This window comes from Balaenoptera physalus (genome assembly GCF_965194825.1).
Source record: "Balaenoptera physalus genome assembly, chromosome: 7".
Classification (NCBI taxonomy): Eukaryota; Metazoa; Chordata; class Mammalia; order Artiodactyla; family Balaenopteridae; genus Balaenoptera; species Balaenoptera physalus.
In genome coordinates, this window is record NC_138886.1 from 55,768,986 (window position 1) to 55,796,891 (window position 27,906).

The window sequence follows — 27,906 nt, forward strand, 5'->3', positions numbered from 1 at the left end:
GCAGCTAAAAATAAAAAAATAAATAAAATAAATTTATTAAAAAAAATGATGCCTGCCTCATGGGATTGTTGGGATAATTACAAGAATATATGCAAAACAATCAGACAGTGGCCATAGCAAGTGCAATATACATGTTAATCATTAATATTAGTTGTTTTCTATCATGTGGAGACAGGACACAATTGAAAAATCCAAATAAAAGCAGTATCTGTGGGAGATTAATGTGATGGCGCAAGTGTGTGCAACAGAGAAATGAGAACAACAGAACTTTTGCTTCCAGAAATTCAAAATAATATAGTTTATTAATTTTACATCTAGATGTTTGTGATACACACACATACAGAGGAAATCTGAAAGTTATTTAGAGTACCTCCATGATTTTGTGTTGAATGTTATACATTTTATTTTAAAATAATTTAATAAAGTTCATCTTAAATTTTATTATTTTAAAATAAAAACCATTATATCAAAATCCCAAGCATTTAAAAAATTGTAAAGGCCATGATTCAAGTCAACAATTCTGTATTTTGAGATTTGGTGGGTAAACATGATTTCATTTGTCTATGAAGAATTTACTCTGTTCCCTTCTTGCTTTTTCAAGGTTTTCAAAAGTGATCATTCCTTTTGGCAGCTGCAACTTACTCTTTTCTGTTTCCAGTATGTTCTCGGCTTCACCTTAAATAAAGTACAGAAATGTGCAAGGTGACAAAGGGGTCATCAGCATTTTGTGAGAAGACCTACTTGTTGTGTTCCAGTGACATGCTGTAACACTGTGTGGAGGCATGCCCCCAGATCTCACAGTTAAATATTTCACCCACTGTCCCCGGTGAAGTGACCTCCCAAAGGAAACACAATAATGAATCCTGAAGATCCATAATGAGATAAATCAGATGCCAGAGACTTTATTTGACAGAAGACAGCATTTTAAAATGTAGAAGAGAAAGAATAGCAAGTAATATTTTTTTTCCTTGAAGGAAAGTCAGGATGATAACTATTGGTTGTGTTAAGAGGGGTTTAGGGTGGTGAAACCCCATATAGTTCTTCTTGTTGCCTCTTATTATATCATAAGTGACGTGAGAAGAAAATAAAGTTTACTAAAAAACTCTAATTTTTCAGGAAAGCTAATCTTTGACTTGAAACTACTTATAAATACCTCAAATAATATTAAATGTTCTTTAGTCCATAGATACATACATCCACACACATATACACATTTTTATAAACAATTCCTCTTAAATAATAGCTAGTAATTTCTTGGGCACAGTGACATTTGCCAACTTTTATTGTTGAAGACTAGCGAAATTTTGAAAAATTATAATATGTATTGTTGACATTCCATAAACTTTCCTTGGGAATAAAGGCAGTTGTTTTCTTGAAATAGTCCTCTTTTAACGCACAATTAATTTATACTCCAAACCCAACAGGGCAGGCTACAATTTGCAAATTATCACAGCATTCCAACAATCTGCAAACATTTTTTTTTCTCAGTCTTAAATACTAAGTAAAAATCATTATAAAATTGTATGTAATCGGGCAGGCTATTGATGACAGACTAGATGTTTCCATGGGAGAGTGCCTTCCATATGGCAGATTCTTAGTATGTGTTTACAGAATGGCTGATAATAAAGTCAGTTAAACAGGAAGTATATAGCTTGGGGTCATCTCTAGTTAACAGGGCTATATATTATAAACTAAACTTTTTAATATGGTAAGTTTCCTGGTGGATTCTAAAGTTGTTTTTTTTTAAACAGGAAATTTCCACAACATGCCTTGGAAGTTAAATTTTTATATTCTATAGACTCTGATGGACCTGTAATAAAATTACTTCCCAATTATACAATCAAAATATTCCTAGAAAATAAATTTGCTCTCCATTAGTAATACGTTCAAGTGAATGCTGTATAATAGAGTTGAGATTTCTTAATACTACATACTAACTTTTATGAGGGACTGAGAACTCTAATGTTCTTATAAACAGTGAGACATAGTTGAGCTCAGACTAATGAATTCTTAAGCAGATGAGTAACATGAACCTGAGCAGGTTATTGAAATGAGTTTTAACATAAGTAAATCAGTTTTGTACAGTTAGTTTCCAGCTTAAAATGGAATTATACTCCAAAAGTTAACTTGTAGATCAGTGTTTTAGAACTCAGAATACATTTTCCCACAGTAATATATGCTATAAATAAATTTCTAGGCCATCAACAAAACAGTTTAGCCCACAATATAGCTGAACTATGATATCAATAATGTCTGACCCCAAAGGACATTTTAACATAGTTTCTCTGTGGAAAATGTACTTCTATTTTCAAATGGGAATTTTTAAGAACATATCATCCCTCCATTTCCCTAAGTTTGTGAATGAAATGTTCTACTGCCTACTCCCAATACCTGCACCTTCTCCTTTCCCATACTAAACCAGTCCCCACAGAGCCTCAGGGATAGTGATGGGCCTACAGCCCAGGAGAGAACAGGATGGCAAAAATGAAGGCTTGGGAAAGCACTGTTTCCAGCATGCTCTGGGTTGAAGGCTAGAGGAGTAGGGAAATAGGGATCCTCATGAGACGTGTGTAGTGGTGGGAATTTGGAAGACATGGATATCCTCGACTAATGGGAAACTCTGTCTTCTTGGGACAGGAATGGCATCTGTGGCAGCAGGGCTATTTTCTAGGGCAATAAAAGCCAGAGTTCAGTGAGAGCAGCACAGTACTGGTGAAAATTTAACAACCAGCTTTCCAGAACAAAAACAAATGTACATAAGTTTATTATGTACATAAGTTTATTATAAATTTTACTTATATGAAATATATGTAGCATACAATTTATAAATAATAATAACATGTACAGTACCCTTTATCATAAATTCCATATAGCAAATTGATCCTCAAAGAATGTTTTTATTGATTTTGCTGAACTCTTTTATCCATAGCTCGCCTAAGCAGTTGATGAGAAAGTATAATTTCAACATGAATGATGGTTGGTGTTTTCATTTACGTTAATGAGTAGGACAAAAGTGAAACAGTGACATATGTTGGAACTTTAGTTGTTTGAGAATATTGTGGACTTTGTTGAATCAGATAACAGTTTTCAAATATTAGGACATTTCTTGAATTTTTTTATGCTATTCACAACATAACGGATATGGACACAACACACTTTTAAGACTAATACACATTATTAACATTTTCTTCATCATTTTCTTAAGTCTAGACCACGGGTTGGCAGACTTTCTTAAAGGGCCAGATAGTAAATATTTTAGGCTTGTGGGGACTTACATATCTGTTGCAGTGACTCAGCACTGTCATGGAAATGGAAAAGCAGAAATGAATGGGTATGTCTGTGTTCCAGTAAAACTATATTCAAAAATAGGTGGCCAGCCTGCAGATCATAGTTTGTCAACCCCTGATCTAGACAATCAACAAAATAGTAAGTCAAGCCTTGATTTGGTATTTGTAGATTTCCATGGTGTAAATACTCCCACCATGACCACCTTCAAGCTGACATACCAATGGGATGTCACTGAAGTCAGAGTTGTATCTGTATTTTATTATATCTATATATTGTATCTGCATTTTCACCATACAGATACAGTAGATATACATAACTTAAGAGTACAGATATTTGTAAAATAATTAGAAACTAAGTTCTGATTATTTATTATTGTTTTAAATATAATTTAATATTATGTATTTTCTGTAATTTATTTAATTGTAAGTTTATATAATTTAATTAAAAAAATTTTTATTGGAGTATAGCTGATTTACAATGTTGTGTTAGTTTATGTAATTTAATTTTTAATAATGACTGTATTTAACAACCAGCTTACAAAATTCCTGAACATTTGACAGTTGGTTCTTGTGAGCTGGTATGAGGTGACTCCAGCATACCACTATGTGAGAGGGGGTAGAAATATCGGTCATTGGTAGCTCAGGGAGAGTCTTGTCAGAATTTTCATAAGTCAAGGGGGTGTGAGGAGTGGATCCTGGAACCAGAAAATGTATCAGAAATTGAGACTCTGGTTTATCAAAGACTTACCTTTCATTCTTTGTATAAGGGTCCCGTAGCCCATGTCATACTGGTAGGTAAGGACAAAGCCTAATGGAACGATAGGGAAGAGGAAGGCAGGCTTCTTCTTTTTAATTGCTCTGATTCAAGAACAAAAAAGAATGAATATCAAGGAATAACCTGTAAATAAATATCTCTGTACTTGATGAAAGGAAAAAAGTTATCCGCTTTTGGGAAGAATATCCTCCATTTCAGAAGTTACTTAATTCTTCTATGGAAATAGGATTTGCTTACCCATAATCCCTCAGCAGATTCTGCGGTTCTTGGGTAGGGTCTATGATTTGTTCATCTTTATTTGATGTTGAGGCTCAGATTACTCATTTTAAAAATATTTAAGTATTGATATCTATCCCTTAGGGACTGTGGAGATGAATTTGTAGAGACTTCCTTCTGTCTTGGTGCAAAGTCAGTCCTCTCTCTTACTTATAAAATGGAGAAAAGTACAGAAGAAATCTAAGAAACTAAAGGAAGAATTAACTATTACTATCCTGGTTCTACAGAGTTACCGCCAAGGACTAAGCTATCAGGGTTACTTTGTTTGCCTATACGTGTACTATTTGGATCAAAGTCCTATCTTGGCCAACTTAATAATATGATCATGGCAGAGACAAAAAGAAGTAGAAGAAAATTTTAAAGTAAGTAGCAAATATACCCAGCTGTTAAAGAGACGGCTGCAATGCCAAAAAAAGTTCCAAAATATCTGAGGAATTCCCGAGACCAAGCGATCTGCATAGCCATTTGTCTTTCTCTCATTTCATTCTGCATCATTAGCTGCCTTTCCAGCTGAGGACAAAACAAAAGACAAAGTGTGGTTATTCATCTTTTGAATCCGAGCACAGAGTTAATAATTTGCTTTTCTAGTGGATTTTCTTTCCTCAATAGCTTTAACTCATGTTTTTTCTTTTTTTAATCTCAAGAGACTTTGACTAAAGTCCCTCTGGACTGCTATCCCCAACTGTAACCTTGGCAGTGAAATCTGGAATATATATGGAATAAGTATGATATTCTTCTTCAGCTCTTGTATGCATGCAGTCTGGAACATTTATCCAAGCCCAAAATATATGTTCAGCTTACTATATGAAATGTGAGAAAAATATCTATGTGCCTTTAAATACAGAAACACTTTATTGGCCTTAATTACCATTTGCACTGAAATCATTTTGTCTTCCAAAACCATCCAGCTCCACACTGAAATTCATTTGAAGTATTGGGTCCATATTGCATCATAATATGATGGTAGAGGGGTATTATTTTCAGACATCAATAGAGATTTTTCTTTGCCACATTTTTCTTGTTGCCTCAAGTCCTTCACCACTTTAGTCAGTGCCTTTCACTGCCTTAGAACAGAAAGCAGGTACAGCCCAGAACACAGGAGACCGAATTTCTGAATGGATTTTTAGAAAATACATAGGAGAAGCAACAGTCTGAAAGCCCAAGCCCATTATTTTGAAAGAGTTAGATTCTTGAGAGAGAAAAGAGCTCTTTTTAAATTCTCAAATCTTGGCACTGTGTATCATTAGCAAAGCCTAGAGGATAGCAAGCATATAAACCATAGTGTGAGAGGAATGAGTAATAATGTGACTTAATTTTCCTTCCATGCCTTCTTTCTCCTGTGGGAAGGGACTGGAAGAGGAGAATGAGATTTTATGAAAAAAGATGGGGCTTGGCTCCGTGACCCCTCCTGGGGGTTGAAGCCCCAGGGGATGTGATGGATTTCGAGTTTGAGAATCCTCAGACAGAGAGCACTTGTAGTTCTGCCTCCTGTCAAGAATTCTGGGAAGGGGCATCTAAAGTAAAGCAGAAATGGTTGCAGAGCAGATCTAGGCTTATAGAAGGCCTGAGAGAGGCCACCCCAGTCTCCCTCAGCTGCCAAGGGTTGTGGATAAAGTCTGCAAGGTTCCCAGGTCAACCTGGAGAGGGTCATAGAAGGTAGCTGATAATTGAAAGCATGTGGCTTACCAGAGTCACCAAAGCCTAGGGCCCAAGAACCCAATAATAGACACTTGGGTAAAAACTAAGGATATTCAAAAACTCTGAATACCCTAACTTTACTTATCTATAAATCTGAAACTATTCTAAAATTTAAGTTTATTTTTTAAAATGGTTATAAACAAATCTTATATTCTAGGTCTCTACTCTCTACCAGTAAGAATAGAAGCAATCATCTCCATATATCATAGAGAAATTGTGAAAATCAGCAAGACTGTATATCTTCAATAAACTAAGTCTAGAGTTGAAAAAAAATCCATGCAGACCCTCTCTTTCATGGGCAAAAAATCCTGATGAAGGACATCATTGAGCTATAATGATAATTATCAATTAAAACTTTATTAATTACTACATACTTTATAAAATTGTGTTTAAAGTCACAGGTCTAGGTCCAAATACATTTTAAAATTCAAATTAATTAATAAATTTTATCACCAAACTTTTTCAATAGCCATAAAGGGATAATTACATTAATGTAGTTATTAATTTACCAGTAATAGGCATTTTTTAACTAAATGTACATTCATTTTCACCCTTCTTCCCCAAATATTGACACTAATAACAAGAGCAAAAGAGAACATGTACAGTAAGTTTCTGTAACAGTCTTTAACCCAAATCATAAATATAAAATTCTTTATCCTATTTTAAAATAATTTTACACCTTTTTATAATAATTATTTTCCTATCTCTGTTACTTTTGATACTGCTTTATAGGACAATTTGAACCTAAAATGTTTCTCATTATGACTTCAGAGTAAGATGATTTTACAGGCTTAGCTGGTACTAGTTTAACAATTACAGAGCCACAATTAATTTTAAAGAGAATATAATAAAAGGGAGCTAGCTTATTAAAAATTATTGTTCAGGGACTTCCCTGGTGGCGCAGTGGTTAAGAATCCGCCTGCCAATGCAGGGGACATGGGTTCGATCCCAGGTCCGGGAAGATCCCACATGCCGCAGAGCAACTAAGCCCGTGTGCCAAAACTACTGAGCCTGCGCTCTAGAGCCCGTGAGCCACAACTACTGAGCCCGCGTGCCACAACTACTGAAGCCCACACACCTAGAGCCCGTGCTCTGCAACAAGAGAAGCCACCGCAATGCGAAGCCCGCGCACCGCAACCAAGAGTAGCCCCCACTCGCTGCAACTAGAGAAAGCCCGCGCGCAGCAGCAAAGACCCAACGCAGCCAAAAGTAAATAATAGATGAATTAATTTAAAAAATCATCATAGCGTTTCTTTAAAAAAAAAAATTATTGTTCATAGTAGAAACCACATTCTGACCACCTTCATAAAACTGTTACATTCACTCTTTCTTGTGTATTTTAACTCTTCAAATTCTTTGTTTAAAAAATATTAAGGGCAGCCACAAAATTAGTGACCTCAGTAATTTGTCAATCTTTTGAGTCTCAGAAGGGGCAACTATGTAAAGATCCACAGACCATTTAATACGTTTCCCTTTAATACAATCTTAAAATGATTAAATTTCATGTGGACACATAAAACATTTTCACAGCACAAAAAAGGCAACGACATTGTCCTATAAATTATCCTTATTGTAGTTTTAATTTTTTATTAATTAGAGCCTTTCCTATTTTTGAGAAATAATTAGGTCAACCTTGAAAAAAATCCGTATTCTTCTGTGTTTTTAGTTTCCAACAGTCTTTTAATTTATGCATAATATATTCACATGTAATAGAAAAGTTGTCTTTTTATTTGCTTAACTGGACAATGCCAAAAAGCTATTCTGCATGTTTTGTCACAAAAGAGATTTTGTTTTTATCAGAAATTAATATTTTATATTTGTCTATGCCTTTTTAAAATTAACAGAGACATTATTGATACCTTCTAAACTAAAAGCAAAATCAGAATTTCAGGTAAACAAACCATAAAGATCATTAAAATAAAGCAACCATAATGAAAGCTGTGACTAGTGGCATTTAACTTTAACTTGCTCTACAGATATTTTAAATGTTCAACATCCAGTAAGTAGTTTGGGAAGAATCTGGAACGGGAAATGAATAACAAATTGAAGCTTTTAAAAAATAAGTCCACTGTTTAATCAATGACTTATGAAAATAATTGAAAATAAAAAAATTGAAGTATTATTCAGAAGCTTAAAAGCTTTGGTTACAGCATCTTGTTACATACCTTCCAATAAAGATTACAACCCAATTAAATCCACTCTTACTCTCAGATGTTTGTAAACAATAAGGTCACCCTATGTAAAAACTAAGAATTCCAGTTTGGCAAAAGCCCTTTATATTACTTATGGATTCTAAAATATATGGACTTTCTCCAGCAAGATCAGAAGATGCTGACAAGATGAGTAGAGCCTGGGAAAGAACGAAAGATCAATGACGTTCTCGTCCGTTATCTAAAATTCTTTAAAGACATAGCTCCTAACAGTGTCTGGTACATTATAAATGCTATTAACTGAAGTTGAAGACAATTCCAGAACTTAAGTAAAAAACAATAATAAGTGTATTTTCTTTTATCCTGGATTTCCGCATTTTAAAGAGTACATATTTCTTACTTTGATAATTATTGTTCCTCTATGTCAATCCTATCTGTGCACAAAGCTAAGACCTCTATTCTATAATACTTAGAACAAAAAATCTTAGAAACAAAATATGCTTCAAAAATAAAATTAGAAAATCATTAAGATATTGTAAGATGCTTACTTCTACTTTATTGTGGCAGCTGATACACTGATAGGAATAATAATGTGGCTCACCAGGTGCTAAGCACTGTACTTAATTTACATATATTGACTTGCCTGCAAAACCCTATGAGGCTGGTCTATGAGTTGAAGATAATGGAATCCACTCCAATTAGTAATTTAAACAGAATGGGAATTATTGCAAGGTATTTGGCAGGTTAAGAATTCCTAGGGGAGCCATGGAAGTTAGTTTGTGTTCTATACTATCAGGAATAACATAGCAGGGAGAAATGCTCAGCCAGAACAGGGGACTCTCTTATGGGAACCCCACAGCTACTGCCTTCTGTCATAGATGCTCAGAACCAAATACTGAAATTCCACCTCCACATTCCCAAATGTCAGTCAGCTCCACTACAGTGATTACAAGAAGATCCAACATCTTCTAGAAGCTTTATACTGCCCATGTCCACCTCCCAGGTTTCCTTCAGGTGTGCCTAGTTGGCAGAACCATGTCAGATGTGAAACCCAGCTGCAAGAGTCTGAGAAATCTGCCTTTGGCTTTCCAGCCTCTGTTGTACTGGCAGGCACTCCATAAGGGAGTTGGATGGAATGGAAGCTGAGCAGAGGATGTATTGACTCAGTTTACAGTTGAGGAAACTGAGGATCAGAGTTCGATTGATTTTCCCTGTGGCCTCAGTTATCAAATGGCAGATCTAGGATTCAAACCCAGGCCTGCCTGTTCCAAGGCCCAACCTTGCAGTCTACTCTCAGTACACTGGCAATAATCAAGTCAGTGAGGAAAATGGGAGTAAAGCAGGCAGGGTATGTCGTTACAGATCATCTGAAAAGCCTTTGGCCTTCTATTATAATTAATACAAGAATTTTAAAAAGACACTGCGTAATGAGCTCTAAATTTACCGGGGTACAGGCTGACCTGAATTACTCTGTTTAATTCCCCTTAAAAGAGCCTCTCTACACACTGTCTCTGATTTTATGCCCCCATCCCTATAGTGATTTCAGTGACCAGCACTCTCTGAATGTGAGCCTCCTAAGGCTCTTGTGACCTCCTCCTCGTTGTCATATCTAACTTCTCAGAGAAGTGGGGGCAACCACCACATCCAAATAACGACCACGGCCCACAGACTTGATTTCTAAACATTTCTTGAGATGTGGCTTCTCCTACGCTGTTGCGCAAGCGTGGGTTTGGGGCTCAGGCCAAGGGCCCTGGGAGAGAACAAGGCCAGCCCGTGGCTCTATAAGGAAACTAGTGTCTGTGCTCAAGGTGAGGGCAGAACAGGAAGCTAAGGAAGTTCTGAAAAGTCAAGACCTGCTCCCCTTCCATAAATGAAATACAAAGGGGAAAGGCAATTCCTAAAAACATAGAGGTACTAGAACCTTTTCCAGAGAAGGTCCTTCAAATCCTCTATTTGTTTACTTTCCCCTAGAATTTTTTTCTCAGCCATCTCCTCTTGGTCTTCTCAGCTCCTGGTGATATTATCACTTTCCAGGATCCAACTACCACTTCTTGCTGATGACGTCCGAATTCTAAATCTCTACCCTGGAGTTCTTTTCAGTGGTAGGTTGTGTTTCCAACTGTCTTCTGAGCATCTCCACGGGGAGAGAGACAGCCAAGTCTTACCTAAATGTCTCTGCACACCTCTTAAATCCAGCCTTCTTCCTGCTGTTCCTGCTCCAGCTCAGAGCATCATTACCCATCAACAAAAGCACTATATTACCACCAATCTGTCTCTATCCTAGTTTCTTCTCCCTCCAATCCATCTTTTATATGGCTCTCTCTATATTTATTTACATTTCTATTCCTATCTCAAAAGCAATCTCATGTTACTTTCCTGCTTAAAAAATTTTACTGGTTCTTTAATTCCTAGACATGACATGGCCTTTAAAAATCCTATTCCAATTTACCTCTTGGGCTTCATGTCCTGCCAGTCTTCCCCTAGACCACAGCCAGCAATCCTCACCCAGACTAGGCACGTTCATCTTGCCACAGCTTTTTGCTCATAGAAAGAGACAGACATTGGAGTCACTTGGACTGGGTTCAAATTCTAGTTCTGTCACTAACTTGCTATGTGATTGTGCACAAGCCCCCTAAATGTCTTGACTCCAATTTTCTCTATCTCTAGGAGCAACATAGTTACCTTACAGGGATGCTCTCCTAAAGAAGATGGCATATTTGAAAGGGAGTTTTGCACTGCAGGCATTGGAATGTTAGCCCCTCTGTCTTGCTTTCTCCTCTTGTCTCCTGTCCCAATGGTTACCTAGACTTAGAGCCTTTTTCCTTCACTATCTTTGCTCTCTCTTTCTAGGACAGTTCACCTGTTTTCCTGACTTCAAAGTTTCTCTTTGCTGAAGATGCCCACATCTCTGTCCGGAGCCCCATCCACTCACTGAGCAATGCTGCCAGCTGCAGTTGGCTGACTTGTGTTCCTGGTACTACACTGAATTCAGCACTCCCTGCACTGTGACTGTTAGTTCCTCCAGGCCAGCCCCCCTGCCAGCTCCTTGTACTCCTCAGAGGCTCCATGATTCTCCCAGAGGAATGAAAACTTTGGTTTCCATCTTCAACTCACTCTTCTTCTTAACCCCCCACGTATCTAGTTAGTCCAGAAATTCTACCACCAGCTTTTCCTCTGAAATCTCCCCTTTTCTCCATTCTTGCTGCCTCCCCTGAAATCCAAATCCCTATCACCTTAGACTTTGGGTACTGCAATGGCCCCATGTTATCCTTATATGTCTAGCCTGTGGTATAGATCTATTAACTAAAAAGCACTGTGGCCCAGAAGTTAATACTATGGACACTGGAGCCAGACTGCCTGAAATTGAAGCCTGGCTCTTGCAAGCTGTGTAGCTTCTGGCAAGTTCTTACATCTCTCTGTGCCTCAGTTTTCTCATCTGTAAAATGGGGCAAATGACAATGCCTACCTTAAAGGGTTGTTGTAAGGATTAAATGAGCAAATACATGTTAAGGTCTTAGAGCAGAGCTTTAATAAAGATTCAGTAAAAGTTAGCTGCTATTATTTGCCTCGAAAATAGACATAAGATTGCAAGATTATTTTAAAATATTTTAAATTAAATATAATAAAAAGTTCTGCTCCTGTCATTCCCCTGCTCAAAAACTTCTAAAACTTCTCTTTTCTGCCACATCATGTATAAATGCTCTACTCAGCTTTCTGCGTCCTCTGGACCAGATCTGTGCCCCACCTAATTTTCTACTGTAGCCCTTCCCAGCTTTGGTCAGCTGGACTTCCTGCAGTTTTCCAAATGTGGCTCTATCTGACTCTTCCTGGCCTTGTGACCTTAGGTGAGTCACAGCATGTCTAAACAGCCTGTTTTCTCATCTGTAAACTGGGGATAATAACAGTACCTTCCTGGTGGGATTTTTTTTTTTTTTATGAGACTAAAAAGGAATTAGAGCATCTTTGTTTTAATATGCCTGTAGTTGTTGAGGGAGAGCAGGCTTGTATGGGAAAAGCAGCAGCAGTCTACATAGTGTCAATCAGAAATACATTTCTGTAAATCTTGAAGCCTAGGGAGGTAAAGATACGTTTCAGGAGAAAAAGACAAAGTTTCCACAGAAATGAACATAGTATCCTTAAAGGCTAATGGTTATTGAGTCATTTACTCTTTATAACAGTCTGTTTGGCAGGTGTCACTAATATCCCATTTTTCCAGATGAGAAAACTGGTGGTAAGAATGATTAAGTAACTTGCCAGTGCCTGTAGCTCTCGTACATCCTGGGTGTTTCTTTTACTTCTTAGTAATACTACTTAACACCTTTTATAATAATAGCCAGGAAATTAATAAAGTACTTATTTTCAGAATACAAGCCAAGGCAAAAGAGAAGCAAAACAAAATAAAACAAAAAGACAAAACTAAACCCCAGTGAATACAACTGTGACCATGTAGAATATTCTTTAGTTTCACTTCTATCTTCTCAATGAGTTACGTGTGCTTCTGACCCTACATTTCAGTATCCATGGAATCCTCAAAACTAGAGGGTTTTTTTTAATCCAGTAAAAAGTATTTCTGTACTTTGATGTGCTTTTCTTACATTCATAAGTAATATAAAATAATTCTTCTAAAATGCTTCAGAAGATGGAGGAAGCCAAAGCAAGAAATAAGAGGGATTAAAAGCATTGTTGAACAAAGGACCTTCCACCTGGTTGACAGGAATTTTTTAAAAATTTGCTTGACAAACTGATTCGAAAAGTCCCTTGGAGGAGAAACATCCCACAACATGGATGAACCCCAAAAATATTATGCTAAGGAAAGGAGCCAGACACAAAAGACCACAAATTGTATGATTCCACTTCTGTGAAATGTCCAGAAAAGGCAAATCTATGGAGACAAAAAGTAGATTAATGATTTCCTGGGTCTGCAGTTGGGATCAAAGATTTACTATACTTGAGCACAAGTGAACTTTTGGGGATGATGGAAATGTTCTATAACTGGATTATGGTGATGGTTGTACAACTCTATAAAAATACTAAAAATCATTGAATGGTACCCGTACAATGTGTACCCCTACAGTTTTATAGTATGTGAATTACTCAATAAAGATTTTTTAAAAATAGAAGTGGGACAGAGTAGCCTTTCAGCATCAGTAAGTAACAGCATGCATTTATTTTAAATCATTAACAAAAATGATGATGCTTTGTGGTGATATAGCTGCCTGACCACACAATTATTCCTGTGTCTTAACGAGGTTTTTCATGTTCCGCTCTCAAGAACTGTTCAGAAACATCTGAGCCACTTGGTAAGAAATAACTCTATTCAGATGCAAAGACTTTATAAATCATTTTATAATAATATATTCCACCTTTATATTTATCAAAGAGGGAAGAAAAAACTGTTTAGCATTATATATATAGTCCTTTTCATAAATAGTTTTAAGCTTTATATTCCATACATTTTCTATTTTCATACTAAAACACACCACCAAAATTTTCCTTGCAATGTCAGGAGGCAGGGAGGAATATTGTTTTTTCTCTGTAAATGTTTCTATTTTCTCTTCAAGCATTCCTATCCCTAATACTCATATCACCCTCCCTGGGTATTAGACCTTATTTGCCCTAAAGAGGTGCAATATATACCACAGCAAATTTTTGGTTAAAAGGGTGGGTTGAGCTGATCTATCTTACTTTAAAACATTGCTCAAATGTCGGCTCATCACCAGTTTTGCAAGCTATTTTGGGAGCTCAGCTTAGATGGCTGTTAATCTAGAGATTCTTTTATTTAGAGGAAAATACATTTATATAGCAGCTAAAATCAGAATCCAGTTAACACCAGAAGGTTAACCTAGTGATATAATAATTGTTTATGGGAAGAATTTGTGGGGCAAGTCATTTCCAATTCTAATTAATTTTAGGCAAGCCTTTAAGTTAGAAATTTATTTAAACCTGATTTCAATATGAAAACAAAAGTAGATTGTAGAAAGAATTCATTATTTAGTTACCCATTTCTGGGAAAAGATACTTCTGATAATTCATGTTCACATGCAGTTTAAAAATAAAATATCATCTCACTATTATAAGAAAATAATCATTAATTCCTGAAATGGAAAAACATGTTATTTTTACATGTTGTCCTGTTCTGATTTGTATGGATCTCAGAGTTCTGCAGAAAGGTGAGCCTGACCCAGTCATGACCAATAAGTCTTAGATTTGCTGCTGTTTAATCCCTGTAGTGACACTCATTTCTTTTCAAATACAATGCTAAATAAAAACCTAAACTAAATAGCCACAGATAGGGAGAGAGAAGTCAAACTGAGAAATAAACATAAATGTAATTAGAGTTTTATGTCATAAGATTTTTTTGTGCTATAAACGTTTTCACACAGGCTTTTTGTAAACAAATTTTTTTTAATGGTTTCTTTTTGAAATTTTTATTTTATTTTGGAGTATAATTGATTTACAATGTTGTGTTAGTTTCAGATGTACAGCAAAATGATTCAGTGTCATATATATTTTTTTTTCAGATTCTTTTCCCATTTAGGTTATTACAGAATATTGAGTTGACTTCCCTGTGCTATACAACAGGTCCTTGTTGATTATCTATTTTATATATAGTAGTGTATATATGTTAATCCCAAACTCCTAATTTATCCCTCCTCACCACCTTTCCCCTTTGGTAACTGTAAGTTTGTTTTCTAAGTTTGTGGGTCTGTTTCTGTTTTGTAAATGAGTTTGTTTGTATCATTTTTTTAGATTCCACATACAAATGGACAAATATCATATGATATTTGTCTTTCTCTGTCTGACTTACTTCTCTAGGTCCATCCATGTTGCTGTTAATGGCATTATTTCATTCTATTTTATGGCTGAGTAATATTCCATTGTATATATGTACCACATCTTCTTTATCCATTCCTCTGTTGAGGGACATTTAGGTCGCTTCAATGTCTTGACTACTGTAAATAGTGCTACAATGAATATTGGGGTGCATGTATCTTTTTGAATATATGCCCAGGAGTGGGATTGCTGGATAATATGGTAGCTCTATTTTTAGTTTTTTAAGGAACCTCCATACTGTTCTCCACAGTGGCTGTACCAATTTACATTCTCACCAACAGTGCAAGAGGGTTCCCTTTTCTCCACACCCTCTCCAGCATTTATTGTTTGTAGACTTTTTGATGATGGCCATTCTGTAGTTTTGATTTGCATTTCTCTAATAATTAGCGATGTAGTGCATCTTTTCATGTGCTTTTTGGCCATCTGTATGTCTTCTTTGGAGAAATGCCTCTTTAGACCTGCCCATTTTTTGACTGAGTTGTTATTTTGATATTGAGCTGCATGAGCTGTTTGTATATTTTGGAGATTAATCCCTTGTCAGTCACATCATTTGCAAATATTTTCTCCCATTCTGTGGGTTGTCTCTTCATTTTGTTTATGGTTTCCTTTGCTGTGCAAAAGCTTTTAAGTTTAATTAGGTCCGATTTGTTTATTTTTGTTTTTATTTTCATTACTCTAGGAAGTGGATCAAAAAAGATATTTCTGTAATTTATGTCAAAGAATGTTCTGCCTATATTTTCCTGTAAGAGTTTTATAGTATCCAGTCTTACATTTAGGTCTTTAATCCATTTTGAGTTTATCTTTGTGTATGGTGTTAGAGAATGTTCTAATTTCACTCTTTTTACATGTAGCTGTCTAGTTTTCTCAGCACTACTTATTGAAGAGACTGTCTTTTCTCCATTGTATATTCTTGACTCCTTTGTCGTAGATTAATTGACCATAGGTGCATGGGTTTATTTCTGAGCTTTCTATCCTGTTCCATGATCTATATTTCTGAGACACATATTAATCAAATTGACAAAAATTAAAGGCAAAGAGAAAATATTAAAAGCCACAAGGGAAAAGCAACAAATAACATACAAGGGAATCCCCATAAGGTTATCGCTGATTTTTCAGTAGAAACTCTATAGGCCAGAAGGGAGTGGAACAATATATTTAAGGTGATGAAAGGGAAAAACGTACAACCTAGAATACTCTGCCCAGCAAGGGTCTCATTCAGATTCGACTGAGAAATCAAAAGCTTTACAGACAAGCAAAAGCTGAGAGAATTCAGCACCACCAAATGAAATTTACAACAAATGCTAAAGGAACTTCTCAAGGCAAAAAAGAAAAGGCCACAACCAGAAAACAAGAAACGTATGAATTGGAAAGCTCACCAGTAAAGACAAACATACAGTAAAGGTAGGAAATCATCCACACACAAATATGATATCAATAGGAGCAACAGTGAGAAGAGGAGAGCACAAATGCAGGATATTGGAAATGCATTTGATATTAAAAGAACAGCAACTTAAAACAATCTTGTATATATACAGACTGCTATATCAAAACCTCATGGTAACCACAAACTAAAAATCTACAATAGATACACAACAAAAAAGAAAAAGCAACTGAAACACAACACTAAAGATAGTCATCAAATCACAAAAGAAGGGAACAAAAGAGGAAGGGAAGAAAAAAGACCTACAAAAACAAATCCAAAACAATTAAAAAGATGACAGTAAGAACATACATATCAATAATTACCTTAAATGTAAATGGATTAAATGCTCCAACCAAAAGACACAGACTGGCTGGATGGATACAAGAGCAAGACTGGTACATATGCTGTCTACAAGAGACCCACTTCAGATCTAGGGACACATACAGACTGAAAGTGAGAGGATGGATAAAGGTATTCCATGCAAATGGAAATCAAAAGAAAGCTGGAGAACCAATACTCATATCAGACAAAACAGACTTTAAAATAAAGGCTGTTACAAGAGACAAAGAAAGACACTACATAATGATCAAGGGATCAATCCAAGAAGATATAACAGTTGTAAATATATATGCACCCAACATAGGGGCACCTCAATATATAAGGCAAATGATAACAGCCATAAGATTTTCTTTTATAATCCTCCTGAATGTTTTATTTTCATAAGAAAGAGGTACATTTTTTATTATGGGCTGTTTATTTACACTCACTTTCTTGCAATAAAAAATAAGCCTAATTTGATAGCATTGATAAGCAAGCAAAGATAGGAAGTATTAAAAACAACAGTGGCTCAGTATTGGCCCTGGGTTGGGGGGTTGGGGAGCCACAGGAAAGTCAGAGTGGTAGAAAGGGAAAGGCATGAACTATCAGGAATGACACTTGCATCACTGACTCTTCAGTCTGGAAGAAGACAGTTAGTACTCCCTATCTTAAATCAAATAGAAAATTAATTCCAGGTGAATCAAAGCCCTGAATGTACCAAATGAAGTGATAAATATATTATAAGGAAAACTTGGAGACTGCTTGTATAACCTTAGGAAGTCAAAGACCTTTCCAAGAAAAACAGGAAACATGAAGGAAAAGATTAACAGATTTTATACATGAAAAATAAAAAAATTCACACCTATTAGGATGGCTATTATGAACAACAACAACAGAAAATAAGAAGTATTGGCCCGGGGCAAAGATATGGAAAAACTGGAACCCTTGTACGTTGCTGGTGGGAATGTACAGTGGTGCAGCTGCTATGGAAAATGACATGGCAATTCCTTAAAAAAAATTACAGAATTACCATATGATCCAGTAATTCCACTTCTGGGTGTATACCCAAAAGCAATGGAAGCAGGGACTCGAGTAGACACTTACACACCCATGTTCACTGCAGTATTATTCCCAATACCCAAAAAGTAGAAGCAACCCAAATGGCCACCAACAGTTGAACGAATAAACAAAATGTGACATATACATGGAATATTATTCAGCTTTAAAAAGGAAGAAAATTCTAATACATGCTCCAACATGGAAGAAACTCAAGGACATTGTGCCAGTTGAAATAAGCAGATCATGAAATAACAAATATTATATAATTCTACTAATATGAGGTACCTATAGGAGTCAAATTCATAGAGACAGAAAGTAGAATGATGGTTGCCAGGGGTTGGGGAGAGAGGGGAGTGGAGAGTTAGTGTTTGATGAGTACAGAGTTTCAGTTGGGAAAGATGAAAATGTTCTTAGAGTTGGATGGTGGTGATGGTTACACGAGAGAGGCACAGTGAAGGGTTAAGAGTGTGGGCCTTGCAATCAGACTGCCTGCATTTGAGTCTGATGCCACCACTTATTAACACTGTGTCCTTGGGCAAGTCACTTAATCTCTCTGTACCTCAGTTTCTTCATCTGTAAAATATAGAAAATAATAGTAACTACTCTCATGGGGTTGTCTTGAGGATTACATTATTAAGGAGAATAGCATGTAGAAATAATACAACCCTATGGTTGAATTTGGAAACATCTATTTTAAATGCACCTACCCCTTGATCTAGCAATTCCACTTTCAGGCTGAGTCAATACTTAATAAAAACTAGTTGTTTTTTCTGTTCTTATCATCATCATCATTATTGCTATGCAGCTATATATTCTGATGTGGAAAAATCTTTCAGCCTAATTATATATATATATGTATATATGTATATATATGTGTGTGTGTATATATATATGTATATATGTATATATATGTATATATACATGCATGGCTATATATGGGTTTTTTTGCCTTTTTTTAAACATCTTTATTGGAGTATAATTGCTTTACAATAGTGTGTTACTTTCTGCTTTATAACAAAGTGAATCAGCTATACATATACATATATCCCCATATATATGTATTTTTTTTCCTGACATCTGTTTCTCCCCTTTCCCCCATCACCACTACTTAATCTTAGTCTTCCCATGTCCTTCACCTATAATTATACTCTGGGTTCATTCTTTATGGGTAAAAAGAAGTTAGCTACCATACTGTGAAATTAAGGTCACATGGTAAGCCGACAACTGGGTCAGGAGAAGAAATTGCTGACCAGGTCCTGCTCACACAACCTCTCAATGATGAGCATGTCTGGGGAGTCTAAGGAACAGCAAAGTAACCCGTGTAGCCAGAGAGGAATGAGCAAGGGGGAAAGTGGTAGATGATGAGGTCAGAGAGGTGATGGCGAAGGGAAAGATCACCAAGCGCAGAGCTTCTCAGACATGCATGTGAATCACCTGGGGGATATATTAAAAGCAGATGCTGATTCAGTAGGACAAGGAGGGACACATGATTCTGTATTTCTAACAAGCTCCAGTGTTGATGCTTTAAAAAGTGGACCGTATTTGAGAACAAGTCTTGTAGGCCTTTGCTGGAACTTCAGTAAAAATTGTGAGGAAGATGGGAAGCTGCTGGAGGGCTTTGAGCAAGAAGCTGTGTGATTTGACATTTTAACGGATCAGTCTGACTTTGAAGAATATGATGTACCCAAGAGACATGAGCACATACGTTTACCACTCATAGCAGCAATATTCATAATAGACCCAAACTGGAATCAATCTAAATATCCATCAACAGTAGGATGGATACATAAATTGTGGTATATTCATATAATGGAATACTACAAAGCATGGAAAAAGAATGAATTACTGCCACAACTGAAAATGTGGATAAATCTTACAGACATGAATTTAAAAAAAAAACGAAAAAGAGTACATACTGTATGATCCCATATATATGAAGCATCAAAAATTAAATTATGGAGGCAGAGGTCTGGATAATGGTTGCTTTTAGCAGTGGGAGAGGCAGGAGGAAGCTTCCTGGGCTGGAAATATTCTATATATTGATCTGGATGGTAATTATATGGGTATAAACGTATGTAGAAATTCATTGAGCTCTGCACACAAGATTTGTGCACTTCACTGTGTCTATGATATACTTCAAGAAAATAAGAAGTTGTAGGGGAGCAAGTGTAAAAACTGCGAAAGCAGCTGGGAGGCTGTAGCACTATTCCAAGCAAAAGATGGGGGTTTGGAGTAGAGTAACAGCAGTGAAGGTGGTAAGTGGTTGGATTCTGTATGTGTTTAGAATTCAGAGCTGAAAATCATTTTCTGATGGACTTGATAAAGGGATGTGAGAAAAAAGGGAGCGTAAGAGGCAATCCCAGGTTTGTAGCCTGACCACAGCATGGTGGTGCCACTTATGGAGATCGAGAAGCCTGCAGGATGAGCAGATTTGATGGATAAGAATGGGGTCAGAATGGGTGAGAATGAGGAATTGTGGTTTGCATATGTTAGTTTAAAATGTTTGTGGATATCCAGATGGATATGTCAAGTCAGCAGTCTGTAGTTACAGCCAAAGTCTGGGCTAGCAATAGAAATCTGAAGTCATCAGTTATATAGGTGGTATTTGAAATTATGAGACTAGATGAGCTCCCCTAGGAAGTGAGTATAGATGGAGAAGAGAAGACAAGTGTGATCTGAGCCAGGGCCACTCCAGGAATATGCAGGAGTCAGGGAGAAGAGGAGGCAAAGGGGACTGAGCTGGTGTGGTCAGGGAAGTAGGAAGAGAACTAAGAGGTGTGTTTTCCCAGAAAGGAACTGAAGAATGTGTTTCAAGGAGGGAGTGATCAATGGTCAATTGTGTCAAGAGTTGCTGAGAAATTGAGTGTGGTGAGGACTGAGATATTAATTATGTTGACTAGTAAACATCTGAAACTATGCCTGTCACATAGTTAAGTGTTCAAATATCATAGGCTATATGGAGAATATCATGGAGAATATACATTAAACCCTGTATATATCAAATCATTGTTCTTGGTAGGAGATCATGTTTTGCAGTGAAGAAAATAAAAGTTCTTCAGAAATGAGCTCACGTTTCTGCTCTTTCCCCTTGGCCCTTGAGGTTTTGGCTTAAGATGGGCAAGTGGAAAGGATCTTCTCTCCATTTGGAACAGCCCTAGGGAACTAGCCTAGCCTTCAGTCACCTCGGTCCTAGAGATCATAGAGAAATGAAGTGTTTTCTTGGCCTGTTCTGTAGCTTAAAGACTGCCCGAACTCATGAGGGAATATCCTTCTTCAGGGAAACAGGACTACCACATATTCAAACTCCCCGTGCTTCAGTTTCCTCATCAACAAGATGGGACTAATTATCATGCCCGTTTCATGATGTATAACAAGGATTACAGGTATTAATATATACAAAGAGCTTAGACTAGACCTTGGCACATAGTAAGCGCTAAATAAACAGTAGACATTTATCACATTATCATAGTGATATCAATGTCCTCCAGCTAAAGAATACCAGGAACATACCTATAGTCAAAAAAAGTAGGGTTCATGGACTTGTTGCAGTAAAGAAGACACATACTATGGGGAACTGTGGGGAGTCTCAGTGAGAAGGTATTAGAAAAAGATTTATACCATATGGGCTTATGTCAAGTGATTTGGGGGAGGTTCAAAGATCATTTGGACAGGGTGCTGCCAGGAAGTGGGAGTAATTCCATGATTGGAGATCTTAAGTCTTCTTATCGAGAAGGTGAGAGGAACCAAGTAGATCTAAGAGGTAAATAGTAAAGATGCAGTAGCACTCATATTAGTCAGGGTGGGGGGATACTTGGCCATTCTGCAGTTTGGACAATGTTCATATCTTTGTCTGTTTCCTGACATGATTACAGAGTGGTCTTGCCTGATGGTGGTGATCTGTGAAACTACTTATGTTCCACAGGAGAACACCATGGACTAGCTGATAGTGCCAGGTTAGCTCCTAGCTGTCAGTGGGATAGTTTTCTTTCTCATTCTGTGTAAAATGACCTGTGCTTTGAGAGGGTGATTAAAAGACTTCAGGACGACTTTCAATTTCCTCTGACAACACCTGAGTCATGAGTCATCAAAGAGAACCCGGAGAGGTGGGCAGAGAGGGTAAACTGATCGAGGAGAACTCTGATTGCTTAGTCCTAGATGTGCCCATCATCTCTGCTTTGAGCTGCTCTCTGGAAGCTCTCTGAAAAAGATAGAAAATTAGTGGGTGACTCGAAGTGAGCCCAGGGAGAAAACAGGAGGTGATGGGAGTTTGCTTCTGGCTCTTGGAGCGAAGAGATCCTGGCACATACTCCAGGATAAGATGGTGTTCTCCTAGGTGATCTAAAGCCATTATGAAGATGAAGTGGAGAAACTAGCTTCACAGTAAGTAGGACTGACCTTCCCTGAGGGACAGAGCCCATGGGAACTCCCAGCCAGAATGTACATCTGGAAAACTGAAATGCCAAGGAGAAATATCAAGGAGGAGAAAGGAGCAAGGGTGAAGTTTTCAGGGGTCTGAAATGTAAACAACCAGGAAAGCTGTTGTAGTGTGGCCAGTAGCACTAAGAAGGAATCTTTTGGGTCAGATATTCATTGTCAAAACGCAGTGGAATCAGGGGGCCCAGTGCAAGCTGTCTAGAAGGTTCTGAAATCCTGGTGCCTGCCTTCATTTGACTCAGGCTAGGGGGGTGTTTTTGTTTAGAATCCCAGCAGGTGCCCACTCGTACATAGTTAAGTCCTTGTTTATATTTTGCTTGCCTTTCTCCAAGTAAAATTATCCTGTAAAACCATGGATTGCCAGGGGTAGACGTGAACATGTTGACAGAATTAAGGCCGCCTGATGTTGGATCAATTTCAGAATCTGAAAAATCACAGGAGAGGCCAAACAGAGTGGTGTCAGGCAGAGAGGGTCAAAGAAGCAGGCTGTGGAGCCTGGAGACCCTTCTTGCCTGGGCTCTATCCCCACAGGGTCCAAGGGCACAATGTGAATACTATTACATCATTCTCACCTTTACTCTACAATGTTTATTCTCTGTGGCATTACATGATTCACCAAATCAAGTTGGGGTCTGTGGCTCTGGAGCCAGAGAGACCAGATTATCAGCCTCCTTTGGTTACTAGTTATCTGATCTCAAGCATGGAACTCTACACCGCAGTTTCCTCAACCTGTAAAATGCAGCCAGTAATACCTCCCTTGCAAGGTTTTTGTGAGACTTAGAGATAATATTTATAAAAAGGCAAGCCCAGAGTGTAGGAAACAAAGGATGATGATAGCCAGTCAAATCCACATCTGTGCTGCCTTCCACATCTCATGTTAAGTGGGAACATTTTGAGGGAGGAATTTTTAAATGTCTTCCAAATATAAAATGACTTAAAAAATCTATTGACTAACGTAATGCTCAACTGTCAGAAAAATTGTAACAAGGGACATTTGTTCTTTTACACTACTAAGTCTCTCTACCCTAAATATCAAATTAGCAAGATTTTCTAGGAACAGCAATTGAAGGATATATAGCATATCCTAATAGCCAGAAAAATAATTTGCTGAGCCGATGTTGGCCACAAAAGACCTTAAATTTGTCTCCGATGGTTAAATGTTTGTGTGTACGTAAAGCATCATTAACTTTATCTAAAATCATTGATTTGAGTAAACTTTGGATGAAGCAATATGATTTTGATTTGTGCTAAATCAAAATAAGATTACTTTCTTTGAAGCAATCGCAATTGATGACATTTGTTTACTCAGGGTAGAAAAGAAAATAGCCAAGATGTCCTAAAACATTGTCTGGGGGGAAAGGTTAAGATAAAAGAAGGAAGTCATAACCTACTGCAATACTAATTTTATCTAGATTATCATAGTATTTCTCATGAGGGTAGCATACTTTAGTTTTCTATTAGAAAATTCCACAGAAGTAGTTTGTCACATGTAGGAAACAAAGGATGTGCTGTTGGGCACAAAGGTGATGTCGCATTGACCAGTTCTTAGAGCTTTGGTCAGAAGCAGTGAGAAACTGGTGTTGATTGAGCTCTGCGTTCTGTGCGTCATCCTGTGATCAGTGGCACACATTTCTGAGATTGTCCTCCAGAGTCAAAGGCAGGGTCTGTGGCCTTGAAACAAGGGTAAGGTTGGCCCTAAACTGTCGAACCATGTAACAAAGCAGGCAGCCGCATAGGTGTCCTGGTATGTGCATTGATTTTTGTGCTTTGTCCATCTCAGCTGTCCTCAATCTTTTAGCTAGCCAAGACACCCTGAAGCTGGTGACTTACTAGGTTCAGTATAAAATTTGGGGAAAGAAGGGTTGGTTGGAAAGCCTCACAGATAATTTGGATACACCTCCCCCTTACCCACTGCTAACATGCTGAAGGGTGTGGGCATCTTCTCCTCAACTGGACAGTCCTAGGCCAACCTCCTTAGCTGCAAGGATGCACAGAGGTAAGAAGCTGGCCTGGCCTGGACAGCACTGAACTCATTTCTTAGATTTCTGACATTGGTACTATGATATCCAGAGGGGGAAAGGCAGCAAATCTCTTAGAACAACAATGCTGGGGAACTAGGGTTTAATCAAAATGAGACTTAAACAGGCTGAACACTGTGGAATAAATCTCCTGATTTTTCCTTGCCTTTGGTTTTTTCCCATTTCTGTTTTAGACATGGCGATAACTGTTATATAATCTGCTTTCCTCAGGACTGCTCCAGAGAGGAACTCTTAGAATAAATTAAGTGACACTTGCCAAGTTGTAATAGATGCTTCCAATAAAGATGCTATCATAATTCAGATTAATTGCTTAGGGTTGATATGCTCATATAAATTAATTTTCATTGACAATAAGTCCCAGGAGAGTGTATTTCTTATTTCCACGGCTTATGCTAAATTTTATCTTAAAACTCCTACTCACACTTCCTGTATCATTACTGTGCAATTACTACATAGATATTCATAAGCCAAACTGTTTAAGGTTAACTCACCTTCTCATATTAGGTAATTACCCTGGGCTTTCGTATATGTCTTGCGAAAAAATACTTGAAGCAGAAAGAGACAAGTATTGTTATGTAAAATTGCAAATGCTGTAGTCAGACTCCCTGGTTTGAATCTTACTATATACACTATATACTGACTGTGTGACTTCAGGCAAGCTACTTAACCTCTCTGGGCTTCAGTTTCCTCATCTATAAAATGGGAATAATAATTGGATCTCCTTATTAGGTTATCATGAAATAAAATAAGAGAATACATAAAATGCTCAGAATAGTGGCTGGCATTTAGTAAGCACTCAGTAAAAATTAGCTATTAGTTTTATCGACATGTTTCTTTATTAAAGTAATTCATGGATTTAAAAAATAATTTGCGGGCTTCCCTGGTGGTGCAGTGGTTAAGAATCTGCCTGCCAATGCAGGAGACACGGGTTCAAGCCCTGGTCTAGGAAGATCCCACATGCCGCAGAGCAACTAAGCCCATGCACCACAACTACTGAGCCTGCGCTCTAGGGCCCACGAGCCACAACTACTGTGCCCACGTGCCACAACTACTGAAGCCCGTGTGCCTAGAGCCCATGCTCCACAACAAGAGAAGCCACAGTGATAAGCCTGCGCACCACAATGAAGAGTAGCCCCCGCTCACTGTAACTAGAGAAGAGGCCACGTGCAGCAACGAAGACCCAATGCAGCCAAAAATAAATAAAATAAAATAAATTAATTAATTTAAAAAAATAAAATAATTTGCAATGTTATAGTAAAGAGACTTCATCCTGCCATTTTCACTTGTCTCTTAATTGGTGGAAGTTGGGGCAGGGGGTGATGAATAGTATTCTTTATTTTTCTCCTATCATCTACTCAATAATAAGAAATAGCTGGTTTGAACAATGAACATCTCATAATAATATGAAACAAATTTTAAGGCTTCTGTGTATATCTTATACCTCCTGTTGATTGTTAGCATAGTTACTGTGAAAGGTATAGATTTTTTAAAAATTGGCTCTAGCAGTTAAATAATGTTGCTGTAAAAATCTCACTAAGGCATGTGTAAATAGGTATAACTGTTTTTTCATAACCATACCCCTCAAAGCAGTTTCTTCTATAATTTAATATGGTCTTTCAACATTAATCTTTTTACTTAACAACAGATATGTGCTTTCTCAAAGGGAACTGTAGATTAACAGAACTAACAATTTTCTTTTTTTTCTTATCTATTATTTTCTTTTGGTTCCAGATATTCTATTACTAGCTTGTAGTTTATATTCATGTTTTTATTGCTTTAATAAGCTGATAATAAAGACCAGCAAACTCAAGGAATCAAGTAATTTCCTTCTAATAATATTTAAACATTTGTTGATTTAAAGTAAAACTAGTTCTTCCTGGGTAGTTTCCAAAGATAATATATTTCTATTTTAAAGATTTATATGATTGGTAATAACAAAAAGGCAAATCAAATACGAACCTGTGCCTTCATGGAAATGACCATTAAAAAAAACTGAATTGTGATAACTGTACTTAGACATCTGATGATTTGGGAAGGAAAGAATCTTATATTTTATAGAGATTCATTCTCCTTCAATTAGTAAATCTGTAGAATGACCATCTCCCTAGCTCAGTATTCCAACTAGTGTTGCTATTTTTATTATTAACAACAAGTTTCATATATATGAACACATTCCTAAGGAACTGTGAATACATTAGTTATAATTAACTTGGTTAAGTGAATTTTTCAAAGGCTTAATGGTCTAGACTTTTTGATGTAGTGACTGAGGTTTTTGAAATTCTTGGGAAGTAAGAACATGCAGCCTTTATCACTTGCTGACCAATGTGGGATGAGGAGACAAAGTAGAGGAGGCAACATAGTCACTGAGAAAAAAAGCAAAACAAATGGTCAAGATGTAAGGAAATAAAGAACAAGGGGGAAATAATTGGAAGTAATATAACTGTATGAAATTTCTCAATGTAAGTTCTCTTTCATGAAAGGTTTTTTAAAAGTAACTTTTCATTTAGAAAAAGCCAAATATTGGATGCTGTAGACAAAATACACCATCAGTTCCCTCTACCACCAATTTAAACACATCTGTTTTTCATCAACTCTCTTTTTGCCTGAGATAGAGCCTAAAGTTGAACTATTTCCAAACAGTAATCTGAGGTGTTGCTGGCTGCAACAGACACCTATGTGAAGGTGGTGATTGCTCAGTGGGTAGAGAGATCAGGGACAGAGGCGCTCCCATTCTGCAAGGCTGCAGCAATGACAGATTCAGACATGTTTTATTTCTCTAATTATTTTATTAGCAAACCATTATTACAACAAAACATTATACTCAAAACATCACACTTAGATCTTCCTAGCTGTGGAAAGATTTTGCTAAAAGAAAACTTTGTGAAAGATTATCTTCAAATAGTTGCTGTATACAAAAGTTGGGAGGGGGGCTTCTTTCTTATCAATTTGCATGAGAAGTACTCAAGAAATAACGGTAGTTAAGTGCCTGCACACACACATTAAGCGGACAGACTTGTATTAAGATTCAGGTTAAATTAGTGGGTTGGCCAAAAAGTTCGTTCAGGTTTTTTCCATACTTATGTAAGCTACAGAAGCATGTAACTGAAAAAAGAATTTTCCCTGACTGTGTGATCATTACTCTGAGGCATGATATTAGTTTCTGTAATAATTGGCAAGAAAGCTACCCAGTCAATTACCTAAACCAGAAGTCACTGAAAGCCTGGTTAGTGGTTCTAATCATCTCTCTGTAGATAACTTTGCAGAAACATGGAGCAATTTTAGAAAATAAGGGCAGTGATCATTAGGAAAAAAAAAAAGTATGAACTCATACAGCAGAAAATAACATAAGAGAAGGTGAAAAGAAAAGTTTAAATTTAAGCACATCTTTAGAACAGGGCACATTCCTTTGTATAATAATCTCTATTCACAACTTCAAGAAATTTTTGTCCTCCTGTGTGATTGCATTATAATTTGGAAGCCTGTCTCTTCCCTTTTATCTATCACATGGGCAGATTTTTTTTTCCCTTTTTTTCAGAGGTGTGCATTTTGGGTTTCCGGTTCCTGAAAATGACAGTTATATTGCAAATGAAAGTCCTAATTGACGTAATTATTA

The 27,906-nt window shown here is 36.9% G+C and overlaps 1 protein-coding gene across 7 annotated transcripts in view; it reads right to left on the reverse strand.

Moving 5' to 3' along the window:
• Positions 1-268: 268 nt before the first annotated feature.
• The window catches only part of PLGRKT (plasminogen receptor with a C-terminal lysine), a 48,714-nt gene continuing 21,076 nt past the window's right edge, over positions 269-27,906 (reverse strand). For 4 of the 7 annotated variants that reach the window (XM_082471130.1, XM_082471131.1, XM_082471132.1 and 1 more), the window contains 3 exons: positions 4,718-4,848; positions 4,036-4,145; positions 269-675 (listed from right to left, as the gene is read on the reverse strand). In XM_082471130.1, coding sequence (XP_082327256.1) covers positions 554-675; positions 4,036-4,145; positions 4,718-4,848 — 363 coding nt within the window. In that variant the 3' untranslated portion in view covers positions 269-553. Of the gene's footprint in view, positions 676-4,035; positions 4,146-4,717; positions 4,849-5,206; positions 5,403-14,614; positions 27,855-27,906 lie in introns of those variants that run through there. The other 3 variants (XM_082471134.1, XM_082471136.1, XM_082471137.1) reach the window with 3 other exon arrangements.